General features: G+C 35.5%; 2 protein-coding genes across 2 annotated transcripts in view; one reads left to right on the plus strand and one right to left on the minus strand.

The window, feature by feature from the left end:
- LOC123554105 (dermonecrotic toxin LdSicTox-alphaIB3b-like) overlaps positions 1–21,491 on the plus strand; it is a 107,845-nt gene that overhangs the window by 67,166 nt on the left and 19,188 nt on the right. The gene's annotated exons all lie outside the window — the stretch shown is intronic.
- LOC128558620 (dermonecrotic toxin LamSicTox-alphaIV1ii-like) lies at positions 1,275–20,889 on the minus strand. Its single transcript, XM_053548471.1, has 2 exons — positions 20,792–20,889; positions 1,275–4,113 (listed from the first exon to the last, which is right to left on the minus strand). Exons 1-2 carry the CDS (start codon positions 20,844–20,846, stop codon positions 2,795–2,797), a joined length of 1,374 nt encoding a protein of 457 aa, XP_053404446.1. The 5' UTR covers positions 20,847–20,889; the 3' UTR covers positions 1,275–2,794.

Genomic DNA, 21,491 nt, shown 5'->3' on the forward strand with positions numbered 1-21,491 from the left:
TATTTCTGAATACGATAATCATAAAGTTTTAATGTTCGCCAAAAAAACAATGCTTTCCGCGAAAAATTGAACAAACTTTCGTGAAAGTAGGAGAAAGTTTTCGTGAAAATTTTATCTGGTTAACGAGACAATATGTCAAAGTAGTGCCCTGATCTGCATAAAATAACCTAATACTCCCTTCTACGGAATGAGTGTGTTATATCCACCTCAATCCCCGACCAGCACCCCTAAGAGTGTCTTGAACTTATAGATATTTAATTATAACATTTAGATGGGTTTTAAAATCAATTTATTTTTTAACTCCCTTTATTATTTCTGTTCATTCCGTATCTGGTATCGTATGCAGTAGTTGGCACTATCGTGAATTTTTTCCATTAAAACAAAAGATTCTTTTCGTGAAAAGTTTGTAAACTTTCACGAAAACTGTACGCATTTTCGCGAAAACTACGGATTTTCGCGAAAACTATCTGCTTAAGTGAATGCAGAAATATGTCACCATATAAAAGAGCGTAGTAATATTCAGTTTTGAATTAACCGACTGAAATGACCTTTAAACGTTAGCATATGATCACGTGATCAAGTACTTTAGACACTATATAAAGGGCCGTTTCTGGAAAAAAATTCTCCGACCCGCCGGTGAGTGCACGTCTCGAGAAGACATATTGCATTGACGGAATTAGGTCATAATTATATTGGCCTTGTTCTGTCAGTGTCCTGACTGAAGCCGGAAAAGTGACCGTTTGTGTGCGAAAGAAGCTCCCTTCTTTGTGACGGCTTGCAGACAGACGGTATGCAGAGAAGAACCCGAGCTACCAACCTACTCCACGACGAAGCCACCAGCCAGCGTCTTGCGGCTCCAACCGCCCTTATTAGCGCGGCCTTGCGATATTTCCGGTAATTTGTCTAGCAACCACGTCTTGGGTCTCTGTCGTTTATGATCTCATTGGTCGTGACTGTGACCATTTTTTTTGCTTCAAAATTACTTGGATTTTGTTTGCTAATACTCTACGGATATTGTGTAGAGATGAATTCTCTTCACCATTTGACTTCAAAAATTCTCTTTAACAGCATGCCTAGTAACGTGCCGGGGTCCGTACTCTTACATAGCTTAATTGCTGTATTGTGGCTGTTATGGCCGGATGGACCCTGATTAAACACAAACATGCTCTTTTCGAAAAGAGGTAGACAATGGCTTATACTTTAAACTTTGATATAAAATTTTATTTTAAAATACCCACCCACCATGCCCGTTTAGGCTCGTTACCGCCTAAACACTCTCGTGTCGGATATTCCGATCTTTACCAACAGCCAGTGAAAGATTCTTATAGTCATACGCTACGATATATTTAGATATATTTCAGAAACTATCATTTCCCTATCATGATTTTGCAGTTTTATAATACGTCGTCAACAAATAGATAAAAACAAGTTTATGTATTGTATGGGCAGTGTCCGAAAGCTGATAAACAAGTGTGCTATCGACGCTTCACCTAGCGGAAACTTGTTTCGATTCATAGGGTAATTACAAAATCATCACAAATACGTATTTCCAAATGAAAATCAGTAGGACAATAGGCACAAATATGCACTCTTTTATGTTTCTACCTGTTGTGAATACCAGGAGCATTTTTTTCAAAATATTGATTTACAATTTCAAAAATCTTCTGCAAGTCTCGTGTTTATATATCACAAAAATATGAATGTTGAAATGGTAAAGAAATAGCAAAAATATTGCTTTTATATTTTCAGAATCTTGAAAAGCTCTTTATGTTACTTTGAAACAGATGGTACTTGCATATGTTCCGCGTGCTTCCTGACTGTATTCTAATTTTAAACAATACTTAAAAACTAAAGTGAGATACTTTATAAATCTGTTCACATAAACGTTCAAATGTTGTCCCTGCCCTGACCTTAATCCGATTTCGCGCTGACAGGTAAATGAACGGCAAAATCCAGTTTAAAGACAGTATTTTCTATTCTAATAACGAGGCAATTTACGTATTATTCCAGAGAAAGATCTGTTCAAACGTGTTGTTTATCTTTAGCCGACAACTTTTTATGTTTTTTAACGGGGGTGCGGTTCTTACCGTTGTCCCACATTTTGTGTTGAACGTTCTTGCAAAATGAATAGATAGGGCGGAGAGGTGGGAGACTGCTTTTCAAGAATTTCTATTTTTTCCCATTAAGTAACAGTAACAATAATTATTCCGGCCTTAAGTTTAGTCATATACATTAAGTTATCAAAAGTTAGTATCTCCAAAAAACTACGACCCAGCTTGAAACAATATCAATCGGTGAAAGTTGATTTAACGCTTTCGGACTTTCCGTAATGTGGTGGCTTGTTTTCATGTACTAGTAATTAGCAAAACACAAGGATGACAGCATCACAGTAGTAAATAATATTGTTGTATGTTCTATCATAGTAAATGAACAATTTTCTGTGAGGAGCCGGTGCACACATTTTAGCAAACAGTTTCTAACCTTAAGTTCATAAAAGACATTTAAAGCACATTCAGTCAACAAAACACAAAGAAAAGTAGCGGTCACGTATCTTCTAACAAAATTTGTTGTCTGACATGTCAACACTGTAGAACATTTCCAAACTGACAGTTGAAATATGAATATGAACACATGTGTAATAAGGTAAAATTACGAAAAATGTAGAGTTTGATAATCGAATGTCAGTTTGAAATCTGATTTCAAATGCTAGTCTAAGATCTGAAATTGAAAACCAACCTAAAAGCTGACATTTTGTTAATTCAACAAGAATATTTCCACGGTATCTGCGACAAAATCAATATCCGCCGCAGTCTCCGCCACCCATATTGCACGTGTTAATTGAATAGTCTGGGTTCTTGCAGTACCTGCTCTTAAAATATTTACATTTTGTTACGCTGCCGCCACATGTCCAACCTCCCTTGTATGAACAGCGGCATGCCGTATTTGGAGGTGGTACTTTGCTGATGGTGCAACCCCCGCTGGAATAGTCGCAATCACACGTGGCTGTTTTATAGCCTTCGCAGTCACCATAACCTAGCAAACACGAGGCCACGGAATAATCGGGGTTGGTGCAGTAATAAGAGTCGGGGTTTGAACATTGAGATACACTTCCACCGCAAGTCCAAAAGCCCTTGTACTCGCAGTGGCATGCCAGGCCCGATGAAGCTGGTTTACTGATGGAACATCCGCCGGGATGATAATCGCAGTCGCAATCTAGACCGGTCAAGCTGGTGATGACGTCACTGCTGGACGCCACGGGTATCGAACTTGACTGGCTTGCCAGTTGTATTCCATTATCTTGCAGCACCTGATTTACAATTCCTGGGTAGTTGGACAAAACTGCTTGTACATATGGAAGATTCTCTTTTATTGAGGAATATTTATCAATGGTCCAAACGTACGTGAGGCCCGTCACACCTTTAGCTTTATTTACTGCAGCAAGTTGCAGAGTATCTTTTACACGCATAGGTAAGCAGGCGGTCAACCCCGTCCCGTACACAATGTTCCGTGTCGGTAATGTGTGTAGCTTTCGCAAAGCTTTTTCTACATTCTCTTGGTCAAGGGCAAAATAAACACGATTTCTAAACTTTGAACTCTGAATTGCGCCTACAGCAGCCTTTAAAAATGGAAAAGTTTCTAGTTTTGAGGAGCCTACAAGCACTTTCCCGCCGTACCCTTTCTCAAACAGGTTCGTAATTATAGTCGACACAACAGCCTCACCAGCAATTTTCATTTTGCGAGAGTCCATATCTTCACTTTTGATCTTATTGTCAATGTAAATCAAAGCCAGACTTGACTTTTTTGCCAGGAAAGTCAACATTGTTGCTAAAGGTGATTCGGCTCTACACGGTGAAATTCCACTGACGTCATCTAAAAGTTTGGCACAGACGCTGTTTGGGTATAACACACGGCACAGTTCCCAGACCGGGGCTGGACACATACACGTGCAATCACATGCCTCCCCTGCTACACTATGACGAAATACCATTGGGGTCCCTGTAGAAGTGTCAAAGGTCAAGTCTATCTCTACACCGTTCGCTCCCTTATCAAGGGCCCAGTCTACACTTGCTGGTGTGTTTGTCATATGCGCAATGTTGTAGAAGCCTTCTTCACCTGAAAACAACAACAGAAATACATTTAGACAAACTAGAGCAATCATCCCCATCGTTGTGCGGGGTTATATCAATAATACGGTGTTCCGTTTGGACAATCGTGACATTTTATTGAATCCTAAACCGCGATGCACGATGGTACGATGACGAAAACGCGATGGTGCGATGGCACGATGATGAAACAACGATGGTACGATGTTGAAAACTCGATGACATGATGATGAAATCGCGATGGTACGATGGTGAAATGTCGATGTAATATCGCGTTTTCATCATCGCACCATCGCGTTTTCGTCATCGTACCATCGTGCATCGCGGTTTAGGATTCAATAAAAAGTCATGATTGTCCAAACGGAACACTTACAATAACGAAGGAAGCTGAAATTATCAATTTGCACATCTACTGATCCTTCAGCAATTGCACACTGTTCTTACTGCAGAAATGTTTGAGTACAAATTTTACGGTTCGTTTACTCTGTATTCCGTGTAATTGACGTCTATCATGATATGATGGTTCTTTATATTCCCTTCAGTGGTCCGGACAAAAGAAAGTTAACTTAAAGAGAGATAATTCGAAAATTGGTCAAGATAGAGTTACGGTTCTTTTACTTTGATCTCCGTCTAATTGCATTAAGTTATCGTCCGGACAATTATACGAGATGGAAACAGAAACAGACGACAGACGGACGGTGTAAAGAATTTTTTACATTTTCTTTAAAAACAAGAATAATGTAAGCATTGTATGACACATGCCCTCTGAAAATACCTTATAAAATATTACATAAAGCCTAAAGAAAAAGTAAATAGACATAAAATTCCGAAGAATATGCACATGTCCACTTGATGTTTATAACCATATCAAGTTCTGTGGATGGATGCTGTTGGAGAAACTGAGTACACGAGGTACAGGGGCGTAGTTGGCATTTTATAAATTGCAGACCCGATGCGTCGAAGAAGCGACTTTGGTAGTGGGGTATTGGGGTATCCTCCCCACGAAAATTTGGAAAAACTTAGAGTGTGTATGGGGCATTCTGAGCCGTTCTGGCGGAATAAAACCAATGCTAAGCTGGGGAGTTTAATTCAATAAAAACACACAAAAAACGATCAAAGTTCAGTTTATGACTAAGTTATCATAACTAAGTATAACTGACCCAACATCAGTATTATCAGTTCCATATCAGTCACACTGTGAGTGATATAGGTTCTCTATTTCTTTTATTAGCATTCAGCAAAACAAAATAAACAGAATTTATTTGTTTTGAGTGGATGTGGAATATATCACATTGACAGTTGATGCAATTAAGTATTTTCATGAGCAGGTAGCGCGAGTTATTGTATCAGTTCTCGATGTGATATTCCATATCCATTCACAACAAACAATTCTGTTTATTTTTTGCTGAATGCTAATAAAAGAAATAGCAAACCTATATCACTCACAGTGTGACTGATAAAAAATATGTTCCTGTATTTTGTTTAAGAAATAATATATCTCATACAGTGATTTGTCGTTGAATAAATCATTGTTTGGAGTTCAGATGCGAAGGAATTAGGCCTATATCACGAGGGCGCAGCCCGAGTGATATTATAATACGCATCTGAACGACAAACAATGATTTATTCAAGAGCAAATCACTAAATGGGATATATTTTTTCGATTCTAACACGATACCAAGGATTTAAAGTACATCCTTGACGACATTCATTACGTATTTGCCCGTTTTCAATCGGTTTCTTTTCGAGCGCGCCACTATGCCGTTTGACGCCATGACGTAATAATTGTGACGTCAGAACAGTGATTTGTTGTATAATAATTCACTGCTTTCTGCCTTCTTGGAAAATGAAGCGGATCGTGTTAGAATGATGTATAAAATGATGCGAATAATTAAATCACTCATGCTACACACTCCTGATTTAATTACTAAGCATCCGAAGTTCTGATTATATTTATTCACCGACAAAATGTAGTAAATCATTATTTATCAAACAGATGCACATTTCAATAATTATTCGACAGAAAAATAAGCTGTATACGCACTTCAAGATATGCATTTTGTACTATGAAACAGATTTTACAGCACAGTCTAGTCTTCTTTAATCAAAAACAATACTTTCAAACTTTAATAAACTTGAAACAGTTTATGTTTTCAATATGCATTAGATTCACGGGTTATTGTTTTTGTTTTGTTTTGTTTTGGGTTTAACGCCGTTTTTCAACAGTATTTCAGTCATGTAACGGCGGGCAGTTAACCTAACCAGTGTTCCTGGATTCTGTACCAGTAGAAACCTGTTCTCCGCAAGTAACTGCCAACTTCCCCACATGAATCAGAGGTGGAGGACTAATGATTTCAGACACAATGTCGTTTATCAAATAGTCACGGAGAACATACGCCCCGCCCGAGGATCGAACTCACGACCCTGCGATCCGTAGACCAACGCTCTTACCTACTGAGCTAAGCGGGCGGGCCACGGATTATTGAGAGGCACCGAGGTGTAGGGGTAGAATTAAACCAGGGCTTTTCCCCCTTCATAATAGGGGCCGCTGATAGGCCCCTTCTCATCAGTAAATTTCTTTTAAATCATGCAGTTTTCCACAAAAATTGACTTTACATCAGGTTTTTATTCCCCTTTGCTCAAATACCTCTAGAGCTAGTACTGTAATTTTTACAAGTACGTGTTTATGTCTCAAAAGAACTGTCCAGCTTTTAACATTGTTTAATGTTGGGAGGAAGACCCCGCATGCCTCCTTCGGAGGTAACTTTAGGCCATGAACTGATATCTGGATAAAGCCATAAATTGTTCAGAAAGCCAACCTGATGGTTTCCTCACAATGAAAAATGAAAAAAATAGACACCTCGTGCAAGGTTTCGAACATACAAAGATACAAGCGGATACAAGCTAAAGACTTTCATATTTGAAAATATGAACAGTTACTTCATTTAGTTGAGGTAAACATAAAGTAACAGGTTTATCTGTATTAACAGTACTATATGCCCTAGGTTTAAAATAAGACGTAATGCATGTATAGCTAAACACACTATAAATATTTGCTGCTATTACAAAAAGTTTAGCCAATGATTTATATTTAATTGACACTAAATCTCAGCATACCGGTACATGTATATAAACTGGATGTTTTAGATTTAGACCACCACTTCAGGCGAAACATTTTGCCACAAACCCCTAGTTGCGATACTCAGTCAAAAGCGAGATTCTGTTGTGCATGCAAGTTTCTACGGCAACTACCGAGCGCTCGTTTCTACAAACATACCTACATATCACTTTGCCCGTTGAACCTCGGTATACTCAATTTGGGCATGTCGGAATCTGTTTGCACAAAGGATCACCCGCCTGACTGCTATTCAAGTATCAATAAGATGCAATAAAACAGAGCAGTGGGAGAATAAAAGTGATAGTCTTCCGTTATCTCGAGTAAGTAAAACGTGACTGCTTACGTGATATTGAAGACTTTATTAATGGTTGCAATAACATCTATCAATCTATATCCAGATCTGAATACAGAAGTACTTTTAGCAATTTGCGCAGTTTAAATTTGCATTTGCCAAAATTAGATGTTTAATGACTAAAAAATGTTAAATTTCCCGTGAGAAAACTTGAAACGTTTGCAATGTGTGCATAGATACATTAATCAAAAACTTGCCAAAATGTTGATGCAGACGCAATGCATTAAATTAAACACTGACGAAGATTTCAAATACGATTACAACAAAACTAAAAAAAAACCTAGTATACCTTTAAAGTGCGAGGTATCAAAACTTACCAAAATGCGGATGCAGACGAAATGCATTAATTAATGACGAAGATTTCGAATACGATAAAAACAAAAAAAAAAAACCTATTATTTTATGCTAACTAATGAAATACCGTATTCTATCAGTTAAATATTTTCATATCTCATCGCTCACACTGTGAAAATATGAAATCTATATTTTCACACTGTGAGAGATATGAGCTCCGCCCCCTCATACATTGTGTATGAATTTTAAATTATTTGCTTAAAACAGGAAGAAAATTATAGTCGCACTTTGTTCTTTATAATATATTTCTCGATTCAAATTTTTTTACTTAAAGAGAATTTCATACCGTTATGCAGAAAAATATAAAACAAAATGGAACTTTATGTTGCGTGCGTCTTTATAACGTCACAGCACGTCTGACGTCATGTCTGTTTACGCGCGTCTGTTTCCCGCGCTGAGATTAAAACAGTTGCAAAATGCATTTCTCAACGTAATTGAGCATAAAATAAAAAGAAAATGTGTTTGTTTTTCGTGAATATGGAATATATCTCACCTCAAAGTGAGAAAATTTTCACATTTCCACTCGCGCTACGCGCTCGTGAAAATATTTGAAATTTTCTCACTTCTCAGTGAGATATATTCCATATTCACTCAAAACAAACAAATATCCTCTATGTATACCTTTAATGTTCTAGGTAACGTTCCATTCATTGCCTATGTAATCTTGACGTTGTGGAGGATATTAAATAAATAAATAAATAAATAATCATAATAACAGCTTTGCACACGGTTCGAATATTCGATTTTTCACGTGTGTAGCAGTTAGATGCAGTTACCCAAACTGCCATAGTGTTAGGCCCCTTTGGCGTGAGCGGTCTTGGCAGTTGTACAATAAAATATATCATAGAATGTCACAGTGTTTCAGTGACACAAATATTTTGAAACATAACCATATATCTACTGTTACTGTTGATGTCTAATGTACGAAAACAGGGAGTATATTGTGTAGAGCAATTCACAGAACTCTGATTCTTCAACGTTCTATGTCTCAGGTCTCAGCCGTGCTAGACCGATACACAATTTTATGGTCAAGTTAATTAGAACTCTTCATTGTAAATAAAGTATACGAAAAATGGTTGTATTCCTTAAAATATCCTGGGCTGCTCAAGTTGCAGTTTTTGCTTTTAGACAATGTCACGATCCCTGCCATTAAGCATGAGCGGTGTGCTAAACTTTGATTTTAAATGATTACCTCCGCAATATGTAGTACAAATGTGACAAACAAAATAGATTAACGCTGGAATATAGCAAGAGAACGCATCTCTTGCCTAAAACATTCACTAAATCTCAATTTTCTGGGAGATGGAGACCCCCTCCCTCACCTACATCATACTCGCAGCATCGCTGCTTCGTTCGTAACTATGCTGCTCATATCTAGCGTACAGTTCAAAACCATCCAGGTACGCTCCCGTTAGTAGGAGCTACGCCACTGAGGTACATGTGTAGTTGGTATATTGTTAATTGAAAGACCCACCACAACCTAGTGAACTACTTTTTCCTCCCACTTGAACTTCTATTCCCAAGATGACAGGTGGACAATTCAAGTTAGGCTCTCCCTGAATTAATGTTTTCACAACTTCTTTAAACACCTTATTCAGTCAATCTCTTTTGATTATCGTTTTGAAAACATCTTACAGTGTAGACACATAGTGTGGTCAAAAGTCAGCTTAATACATCAAGTACCGTGAATATTGCTAAATTAATTTAAAGATATCCGAATTAATTTAAAGATATCACTAAAATATTTTATCTTGAGATATTTACTTCAAAGGTATAAAATCCTCATTAACTGTATTTCACTGTACTAAATAAATAGATTAAATTTGCATATAAAACTACGTTCATAATTAAAAGTCATGCAGTGATAGTTGATTGTTATAAAAAAAAAAAAAACAGCCAGTTTTTTCAGTGGTATTTCAGTGGTAGTAGTACACATTTATACTGTGTTTACCTATACAGTGTGTACTATTTAAACCTAATTCATAGTACTGTTAATATATATAAACTTGTTTATTTTATGCTAACTAATGAAATACTGTATTCTATCAGTTAAATATTTTCATATCTCATCGCTCACACTGTGAAAATATGAAATCTATATTTTCACACTGTGAGAGATATGAGCTCCGCCCCCTCATACATTGTGTATGAATTTTAAATTATTTGCTTAAAACAGGATGAAAATTATAGTCGCACTTTGTTCTTTATAATATATTTCTCGATTCAAATTATTTTACTTAAAGAGAATTCCATACCGTTATGCAGCAAAATATAAAACAAAATGGAACTTGATGCTGCATGCGTCTTTATAACGTCACAGCACGTTTGACGTCATGTCTGTTTACGCGTGTCTGTTTCCCGCGCTGAGATTAAAACAGTTGCAAAATGCATTTCTCAACGTAATTGAGCATAAAATAAAAAGAAAATTTGTTTGTTTTTCGTGAATATGGAATATATCTCACCTCGAAGTGAGAAAATTTTCACATTTTCACTCGCGCTACGCGCTCGTGAAAATATTTGAAATTTTCTCACTTCTCAGTGAGATATATACCATATTCACTCAAAACAAACAAATATCCTCTATTTATTTTATGTTTACATAAACTATTTGAAGTAATTGTTCATCTTTTTAAATATTAAATTTGGATCGAATATACATCAAATAATATATTTACACAACAAATTGGCCTTATATGTCACTGCCAATTTGTAACGAGATACTTGCATTTCTCTTTTTTTTTCATGCAAATCATGTATAACTACAACCATGGAAATACAAAAGAATATAGTTATTCTTTCGCGCATCTTTAAGTTAAACAAGGCTCATCTGTTAAACTTGGCCTTGAAATCATCAAGATAAACATTCTGACCAAGTTTCATGAAGATAGGGTCATAAATGTGGCCTCTTCAGTGTTAACAAGCTTTTCCTTTGATTTGAGCGGGTAACCTAGTTTTTGATCCCAAATGACCCAGTTTCGAACCTGGCCTAGGAATCAAGATAAACATTCTTACCAAATTTCAAGAAGAACGGGTCTTACATATGGCTTCTAGAGTGTTAACAAGCTTTTCCTTTGATTTGAACGGGTGACCTAGTTTTTGACCTCACATGACCCAGTTTTTTACTTGGCCTAGGAATCATCAAGATAAACATTCTGACCAAGTTTCATGAAGACAGGATCATAAATGTGGCCTCAAGTGTTTTAACAAGCTTTTCCTTTGATTTGACCGGTTGACCTAGTTTTTGACCCCATATGATCCAGTTTTGAACTTGGCCTAGGAATCATCAAGATAACATTCTGACCAAGTGTCATGAAGGTAGGGACGTAAATGTGGCCTCTAGGGTGTTAACAAGCTATTCCTTTGATTTGATCTGGTGACCTAGTTTTTGACCCCACATGACCCAGTTTCAACCTTGGCCTAGAGATTATCAAGATAAACATTCTGTGCAAGTTTGTTTCAAATCAAAGCATAAATGAAACCTCTATATGGCTGAAAGGGCCAAAATAGAATTTCCCCTTTCAGGCGCAGTAACTTTAGAACCCATGATGGAATCTAGCTGATTTTCAAAAGGAATCGAGATCATACTGTGACTTAAGTGTGTAAATGTAATTAAAATCGAATATAAAATGTCACTTCTATCGTGTTCACAAGGTAAAAATTAACAAATTTTGGCTATTTCAGGGGTCAATCAGCGGTCGTAACTCCGGAACTTATGATTGGATCTGACGGATTCATCATGGAATCCAAGATCTATTGTTGTTAAAAATATTTTGAAAGTTTGTATCAAATCAAACCATAAACGAAGTCTCTATATGGCTGCAAAAGCCAAAATAGCAAATTTTGGGCCTTTAAGGGGCCATAACTCTGGAACCCATGACGGGATCTGGCCAGTTTTCGAACGGATCCGAGATATTACGCAAGTACAAGTTGTGTGCAAGTGTGATTAAAGTGGATTGCAAGATGTGGTCTCTATCGTGTTCACAAGCCGAAATAGCAAATTTTGGCCCTTTAAGGGCAATAACTCTAGAACCCATGAGTTTTCGAAAGGAATCGAGATATTATGCCAGTACAAGTTGTTTGCAAGTTTTGACAGACGGAAGGCGATCACAAAAGCTCACCTTGTTACTACGTGACAGGTGAGCAAAAAAGGGGCATTAATCAAGGAAACATGATCAGATATAAAAATATCAGGAATTTGCGTTATGCACATTTCATGTTAATGACATATACTAAGTTTCATTTCAATTGGATGGATTGAGTATACAGGGTTCAATTGCCGCTGTATTGTTGTTAGCCCACTTCATGTTGATTACGTATATTAAGTTTCATTTGAATCGGATGAAAACTGTAGAAGTCGAGTACACAAGAAAGTGTGACGGACAAAATGACGTACCGACGGACAGTTCAAACATTATATATGCATCCCGGGTCTTCGACAACAGTGTCATAAAACCCTATTAATTAGTTAACAATCGGCCAGCTCAATCATTTGAATCTATGTAAGTAATAACGGTTATTTTTTATGATGAAAGAAAATCGATTAATAACAAGCAAATTCGATGAATTTGTATCCCCCGCCGAATGGGTTTGTGTTGAGGAATGGCAAAGAAATATATTTAAGAGAGTATAATCAAGTAAGAAATCTGGAACGTTGATGGTGGTGAGGGGTAGGGGTTTACAACTTCACATGTTGATAAATATTCATGGAAGGTTTGAAAAATTAAAGGAAAGAAAAAATTCAAAAAAAATTCGGGGTGGTGGAGGTGACTGGGTGGAGGAGCGAGGTGGGGGGAGGGTACAACTTTGCATGTTGATAAATATTCATGCAAGGTTTCAGATTTAAAAACATGAGTGCCAGAATGCCACAATATACGCCCATCATAACAAAGGGAAGTTAATCTTAAAAAAAAATTAGTCCACACAACAATCCTTACCAGGTAAAGATAGGTCAAAATACACCTAAAAATTGCATGTTGTACCCAGAAAAATGGTCTCGATTTTTCTCTACGGCCAGTAATAAAAAAGTTACAATATAAGCTATTTATAGTAACAACAAAGGGAAGTAATTCTAAAACTAGGGACCTGGTTCTTGCACATGACACTCCGTCTCACGGTGGTGAACATTTGTGCCAAGTTACATCAAAATCCCTCCATGCATGAAGAAGAAATGCTCCGGACAAAGTATCAACCTTTGACCTCTAAGTGTGACCTTGACCTTAGACCTAGGGCGATAGGGGTGACAGATGTGGGTACACAACTACACATGTTGATAATAAATGTTCATGGAAAAAAATGAAAGACGTTTAATGAAATTCTACCAATTGGTTAGTTTGTTATGTACAAATATGTGGATTTTTAAACAATTAAAGGGCAATAACTCTGAAGTTACTGAAGAGATCCTGACGAAATTAAGTGTGCACTACCACATTATGGTGATCTAAATTCAATTTAAGTTTCATAGTTCTAGGTCAAATATGTCACAAGTTATGAAGCAGAAATTGCCATATTTATAGAACCCTATATAGTTAACACTAGAAACTACTAAGGGCCATAACTCTGGTGTTACTTGGGCAATCTGACTGAAACTTGACGGGCCGCATTTCCCTATAGTGGTGAACATGTATACCAAGTTTTATTTAAATATTCCAAACCATTTCCTGGATATGACTCCGGACGGATGGACGGACGGACGGATGGAAGGACGGACAACGCCAAAACTATATCCCACCGCCTTCGGCGGGGGATAATAAAGCAGTTGACATGTCATTTAGATACGTATATTGCGGCCGTTTGATTGACGTTATACGGGACTATGATATTTTACCGGGTGTTCCTTTTTGTCTTAAGATAGTATTAAAATGCATATGTTATGTAGTTTAATTAAGTCTTATAATCAGACAAATTGTGTATTGGCGGCAGCTTAATAGAAAGCAAAGCAACAGAAGTCCGCCAACTCGTCGGTCGTTTGTGTAGAATGAGGGCATTAGTTATTATTAACTATCAAATGTTAAGATTTTTGTTATTATTTTAGTTACATTTTTGTTACTAGTAACGGAAAATGAAATTACAAAGTGTATTGAATAGTATTCAAAATGGATTGTACAAACTCTATGCTATAACGGACGGACTGTATTATCATATCCCCCTCCCAATTTCGCGGCGGATGATAGGAAAATGAGACGTACTTTAACAATAACTTCGTTGCTGGGAGAAAGGACAGACACCACTACATGAGTGATTAAAGGGGCATACCCTATAACTGAGTGCAATCAAATGTCTTCAGAAACCATGTGTAAATGAATCATTGAATCAAAAGGAACAAATGAAAGAAACATCCAATATCACCAAGCAGTGTACTTAAAGAACGCAACACATACGGCGCCGCAGCAGCAAGCGAATTCGCTGCGAAAACCACGCTATTTTACCTTCTTTCTTGATTATTTTACACGCACCTGTATTTATTCATAAGACAACATCAACTCTCAAAATTTCAACTAAACATTCCGGCAATAATACTGTAAAGGCACATATTTTCGCTGGGTCAAAATTCCGGAAATTTTAAAATTTTGAGTATGTTCGCGAGGTTTAATATTCGCGAAATTGTAAAAAAAGGTATCATACTTGAATTTTAATTATACTAATGGTGAATATTTACGCGAGGATTAATTTTTCGCGAGATGTAGGGCCTCGCCTCGCGAAAATTTCTGCTTTTACAGTAAGTGAATTTCACGTTTTACTATTAATCAAGTTGTTGTTGGTGGATAGCGATTTATTATAGACAGACGCTATATAGGTGATTATTTGCCCAAAATGGAATAGTTCGGTATATGTTCTTCTTGAAAAATGTAATAAGTTCTTTTATGTATGTCTAGCCCATAATATATTAACTCTTTTTTTGCTATCTGTCATTCTCAGCATTATGAACCGCTTAAGGTAATGGACCCCGTTATTCGGCAATTTCCGTGTGGATGCGTATTCTCTTTAAATAGTTATTTCGGCATTCTTCTGTCGGAAATGCAGATGACAACGCGGATGACTCCGTAAAAGCTGGAACTGCCGAAATCGTATACGGAGAATATCTAATTTGCCGATAGACATCACATCCACTATCTTAATTAAGGAGGTGGGTTACCTTGTTACCAGGGTAAATTCAAATTAGTTGAACCGTAGCAATTTTTTTTATTTCGTGTAATATGATGTTTTAACTGCTACAATCTCAATTTCGTTTATCTCTGTCCATTCAGGTTCAGTTTTTATCCAGGTTTGAAGTACATGACCCTCCAAAGGTATTTTGTATGAAAGAAGAAGGAAAATACGGATATTTAACACTTTTCAGTGTAATTTGGTTTCATTGATATCCGTAGAAGTCTGCATAATTGATAATTTTACTAGTATGCGCGGTAGCTTTCTAATATAAGCTTAAAATGTATATTTCGCGGGGCTCGTGTTTCCACGGTAACGCATTTTCTCTCATTTTTAAACAACTATGTATAAAAACGGGGTTTTCGACGGCTTCAGTGCCATTCTGTTCATGACCAACATGCAATATTTCGGTAATATTATTAGCAAAATACAAAGCGCTTTACATGGTACCCTGTTTTTCTTAAAGTTTAAAGTAACCATGGCAACAAAGATGTTTAAAATAGCTTATATTTTGCTTTTTGTCGTAATTTCTTATAAAAAAAGTTGAATAAGATTACCTTTCTTGTTAATGTAGCTTTAAAACATATAATTTTTAACGTAAGTAATATTTTCGTGTTATTTGCATTTATTCAAACAAATTTCACAGCTTAAAATACTTACAGCAGTACCCTTCGTCTGGCATTTTTCATGAAAATACGTTTTGCATGCTGCTATTATTCTCATGGATATTGTTGAAATGAAAATAAAAAGCCGAAGCTGTGTTCCTTAAATTAGACCAGTGTCAACGCTTTTGAATTTCACATTGAAGGTCACGGGCTTCGTTTCCATGGTAACATCAACTCAGTTCAAGAAACTACAATTTTCTACTAAAATCTGAAAAATTTTAGAGCTTAGTTTTAGAATATAAGTAACAAATTATCAACGCAAACAGAAAAATAGGTATCACAAATCAAACTGCCAGTTTTTTTTAATTAGAAAATGGTCGCAACAACTAACCTTTCACCCAACTATATTCCAAATAACATTGGTTATCATCATCCATTTTCTTACATTCCGCATAACATTTCGATATAACTACATAAGAGAAGCAAAATATTGATTATTATTCAGAGGTAAAAGACTCATAAAAAATATTTTAGCAAATAATGGCTGTTTGAAAATAGTTCAAATAAAGAAAATGCACAGAATTACGTACATGTACTTTCAAAATATAAGCTATTAATTTTGTGCGGTGACTGACACGTAACGTCATTTTACGGCAACAATGTTTTGAAGCGTTTCTGCGGCAATTTATTCAGTATTTTCGCATTATTAAACCATTAAGCATCAGATCGGAGACAGGTTCATGTTTTTTTTTCTGAAGAATAGTTATACAAACATATTTAGTTTGTCGTAAACGTCGCCGTAAATCGCCACGTTAGCTTCCGGTTAGGCATGCGCACATACAAGTAGTAAGGTAACCTACCTCCTTAAGTAGGTAGGTTACCTTAATTAATGTTATTTGTATGTATGCATGCCCAACCGGAAGCTAACGTGAGGATTTACGACAACGTTTACGACAAACTACATGTGTTTGTATATTTATTTTCCTGAAAAAAAAAATCATTAACCTGTGTCTGATCTGATGCTTAATGTGGAAATAATGAATACATTACCGCAGAAACGCTACAAAACATTGTTGCCTTATAAAGTGACGTCATCGACGTAATGACGTTACGTGTCAGTAACCGCGCAAAGTTAAAAGCTTTCATCATGAAAGAACGTAATTCAGAGCATTTTTTTAACTGAACTATTTTTAAACAGCCCTTATTTGCCAAAATATTTTTATGATCAATATTTTGCGGCTTTTGTGTAGTTATATTGAATTGTTATGAGGAATGTAAGAAAATGGATGATGATAACTTATGTTATTGGGAATATAACTGGTTGAAAGGTTACTTATTACGGCCATTTTCAAATAAAAATTGGAACGTTTGATTTGTAATACCTTTTTTCCGTTTCCACTGATAATTTGGTAGTTATATACTTAAACTATGATCTAAAATTGTTAAAGTTTCCGTAGAAAATAGTGATTTCTTGAATTAAATTAATGTTACCATGGAAACCAATTCCGTAACCTATATATCTAAATGTAAAACTCAAAGGCGTTGACACTGGTCTATTTAAGGAACACAGCTTCAGGTTTTTATCTGTATTTCAACACTAGCCATGATAATTCAAAGAAATTACGATAAAAAGCAAGATATTTTAAACATCTCTGGTACCAAGTAAAGTGTTGAGTATTCCGCTAATAATATTACCCTAATATTCCACGTTGATTGTAAACAGAATGGCACTAAAGTCGTCGAAAACCCCGTTATCATACATAGTTGTTTAAAAATGAAGAAAATGCGTTACTATGGAAGCACGAGCCCCGAGACATATACATTTTAAGATTATTTTAGAACGCTAGCGCGCATACTAATAAAATTATCAGCTACGCAACGGTGAAATCGAAATACAATGAAAAGTGTTAATTATCCATATTTTCCTTCTTTCTATATATTACCTTTGGAGGGTTATGTAATTCATACCCGGATAAAACTTATATTCAAAGGGACAGAGATAAACGAACTTGAGATTGTAGGAGATAAAACATTAACTTACATGAAATACAATCAATTGCTACGGTTTAACTAATTTGAATGTACCCTGGTAACAAGGTAACCTACCTCCTTAACACAAAACATAAGGTAAATCCTGAAATACATGATGCGTGTACCTTTGACGGCGATCGTATTACCAGTTGTATTTCAACTGAATCTATTTTCAAAAATACAAACCGGATGCTGATTCATCATTCAATTATGTAAGATTTTCAATGAGCTTTTATAATTTTATGGCTTTGATTTTTGCATAACTTATTCATAGTTGATCACAAAGTGATCTCTATTCAATATTGTTGTTGGATAACGTCTTTGGAACATATACTTATTTTACGAAAAGCATCTTGAGTTCTGTTGGCCGGGCGAACATGACAATATGTCACTGACAGCTCGACAACTCGACAAATAACAATTTTTGAAGAGTTGTATTGTCGTACTGTCCTGACTTTACAAACGCTAACACGACAACTCACGCATTTCATCCGAAATAACGTCCTCTAAAAAATTGAGTTTTCGTGTTGGCGAGTACAAACGTTTCATTATGTCACTTTCACTTCACAATTTTTCTCTTTTTTTTCTTTTTCTTTTCAAATGTATACATGCCCTTGCGTTGACCACCAGGACTACTTACAGATAAATGTTAAACAGACAATAATCATAAAGATTCTGACAAAATATTTATGAAAAAGAAGTTTTATAACTCTCTTTGAAATAGACAATGGACGATAGAAATACATTTTATGAAAAGCAAACAAGGAGACATTTGTATAAAGTTTTTCCTACTTCTTAATAATTTAGTATACACGTGTACATCATTATAAAAGTAATAATCCATGTGGTATCATTATACATTTGTATTTTCAAAACTAAAATTCACTTGAATGGAGGTATCAAAGTATTTTATTTGCACGTAATTACCAAAAACTACCTTTCCCTTACCAAGACCAATACTTTGCAATGTTTGAGGATAATAAGAATAGTTGTTGAAAAGATATATAGAGCAACTGAGATACCAACGTCAACGCCGGAGCGTCCTTATTTTTCGAGGTCCATAAATAAATCAAAGCGCTGAAAGCACAGAAAAGCTGAAACCCACATTTGATGTGCAATAAAGCACTCCGCTGTAATAGTTTAAGTCACTTCCATGAAACAGTAAAACATTCAAACCATTTGCATCAATGTTACATTATGTACTAGAAATTCTGCTCTGACTAAAACCATCAAGTGTCTTGACACACACTGACGAGCTAGGCAAGGCAACCCTCCATCGGCTTAATTAAAATTTACTTTAATGATACCAATGAGAAATACAGTGTCTGTTTCATTAAAAACACAAATTTTTACAAAGAGAATATAGATAATAGAAATGTTAGATCCCTCTCTTTTTTTATTAAAATTAACGAGACATACCCTACATCTAGCAGATTAAAATTTTGCAACGTATATTATGGGCTAGACTTACGTAAAAGAAGAACTTTAACATTTTTAAGAAGAACATATACCGAACTATTTCATTTTGGGCGAATAATCACCTACATAGCGTCTGTCTATAATAAATAGCTATCCATCCAAATTGTACAACAACAACTTAATAAATAGTAAAACGTGAATTTCACTTATTATTGCTGGAATGTTTCGCTGAAATTTTGGAGTTGATGTTGCCTTATGTGTAAATACAAGTGCGTGTAAAATAATCAAGTATGAAGGTAAATAGCGTGTGTTCCTTCTGATTCAATTATGCATTTACACATGGTTTCTAAAGATATATAATTTCACTCAGTTATAAGGTATGCCCCTTTAACATTTAACAGTATATAAACGTTGCTTTACGCTAAAAATCTATAGAAAATGCTATCTTCAAACTGCCAATGTGTCATAGTTTTTCTTTCGATTTTCTAAAGATGTAAAAACAAAATGTGATTGAAATTGAACTAAATACACCGATTTCTGTACATATTGCTACAGTACTTCAATAAAATGTTAAGACATTACACACATTGTCTTGGCCTTATACATGTCACTGTCAATTGTAACTAAATACTTGTATATCTCATTTTTTTCATGCAAATCATGTATAATCACCATCATGGAAATACAAAAGAAAACAGTTATTTTTTGGTGCGACTTTAACATTACACCGTTATGTAAAATTTGACGAATGACTGCGCCCAATTTTTCAATCCGCTTTTGCGGTTTTAACCTAAAAGATGAAAACAATTTATATTTGTTGGAATAGCTGTATTTTGTAGTGATCTAATGAGAACTGCATTATCAGAACAATGTTCACGAAGTTAATTAAGAATCCAGTCTTTGAATAACACGTGTACAATAAGAAACGACCTTTGTAATCACTGTTACATGAGCAGTTTTGATGTGTTGAAGTGTGTATGTATTCTCTCTATTGTGTAAAAACATTTTTTAAGGTAGTTCAGTCGAACAAAATGTCTAGTGAGACAAACTTCCCGGAGATTGTCCAGCATATTTTTCATCATATTGAGACAGGAATTTAGACTATGGTCTACTAACACAATAAGCAAGCAAATAAAGCTACAACCTGATAGCTTTTTTCAGTTTCTGCTGTTTTTCTTTCAGTTTGACAAGTTCACTTTTACCAGGTCTAGTATTTCATCGTTTTTACAGATATTTTGTAAATATATGGACAATCAATAAATTTAAGACTTTTCAGTCTATAAATTTACAGACTGGGTATATAAGATTTGTTAAAATTACAATTTAAATCAACAGATCAAAACAGCAAGTTAAAATGAAATGTTTCACTTATTACATGACAGATAGGGTCACTTTATTTTTTTTCACATTTTCTGAAAATTCAAAGTCATCAATACTGAGTAACTGACAGAAAACTACACATAACCTTCCATTTACGCATGTAGAATGATTTTTTTTAATTTATAGTGTCCGTATATTTACAGAATATCTGTAAAAACGACGAAATCCTAGACCTGTTTACTTGCTAACAGCTGAAATTCGAATCGAGAAATATGCTATTTTGATAACCTAATGTTGACATTGAAATTCTGAAATTTTGTAAAACAGAAAATTTAAAGTGACCTACCATGAACACCTGACGAAAATGTCCAAACTGCAATCAAAATGTAGAATGTCGACATTTCAGGATAATGCAGGCAAATCGTCCGTCGTAGTCCTGTTGTATGTTACACACTGTCGTATGAAACTATAAAACTAGAAATTCCGGTTTTATATTTTATCACTGCACAGGTCACGTGCCTTGATTTTGGGCGGTCATGTTGATCGTAATGTTAAGGTATAGGTCCATGTTTCGGAGAAAAAAGTTCGAACGTCATCAAATCATAGAAAGAAAGCATTGTTTTACATGAAAATTTAACAGCGTATAAAACATTTAAATTATTCTACAAAGCCATTGCCAATTTACTGAAATATTTATTGAATTCCGGAAAGGGACTGCATGAAGGGGCCACGCTTCTGGACAGTTCAGCGCCTTTAAAAACTCACCATTTTTAAAAGCTGTTGTACACGTCTTCGTTTTGATGCATTTGCAACATCGTGCGAGTGTTTAAACTTTACATAACAAGGTAAAACATCGTTTTTGACAATTGTTTACATTTATTTCGTTACAAATGGCATTTGTATTTAAAGGGGGACAACTCATTAAGAATATTGTAAGTATCCAACTCTGTGGGACAGAACAGTAAAACATGTATTAGACAGATAAGTTGTGTGTCAAGTTGTTGTTCATTCGTTAAAAAGTCTGTTGTCTTGTGATATACTGCTAA

Source organism: Mercenaria mercenaria, chromosome 7, assembly GCF_021730395.1.
Source record: "Mercenaria mercenaria strain notata chromosome 7, MADL_Memer_1, whole genome shotgun sequence".
Taxonomy (NCBI): Eukaryota; Metazoa; Mollusca; class Bivalvia; order Venerida; family Veneridae; genus Mercenaria; species Mercenaria mercenaria.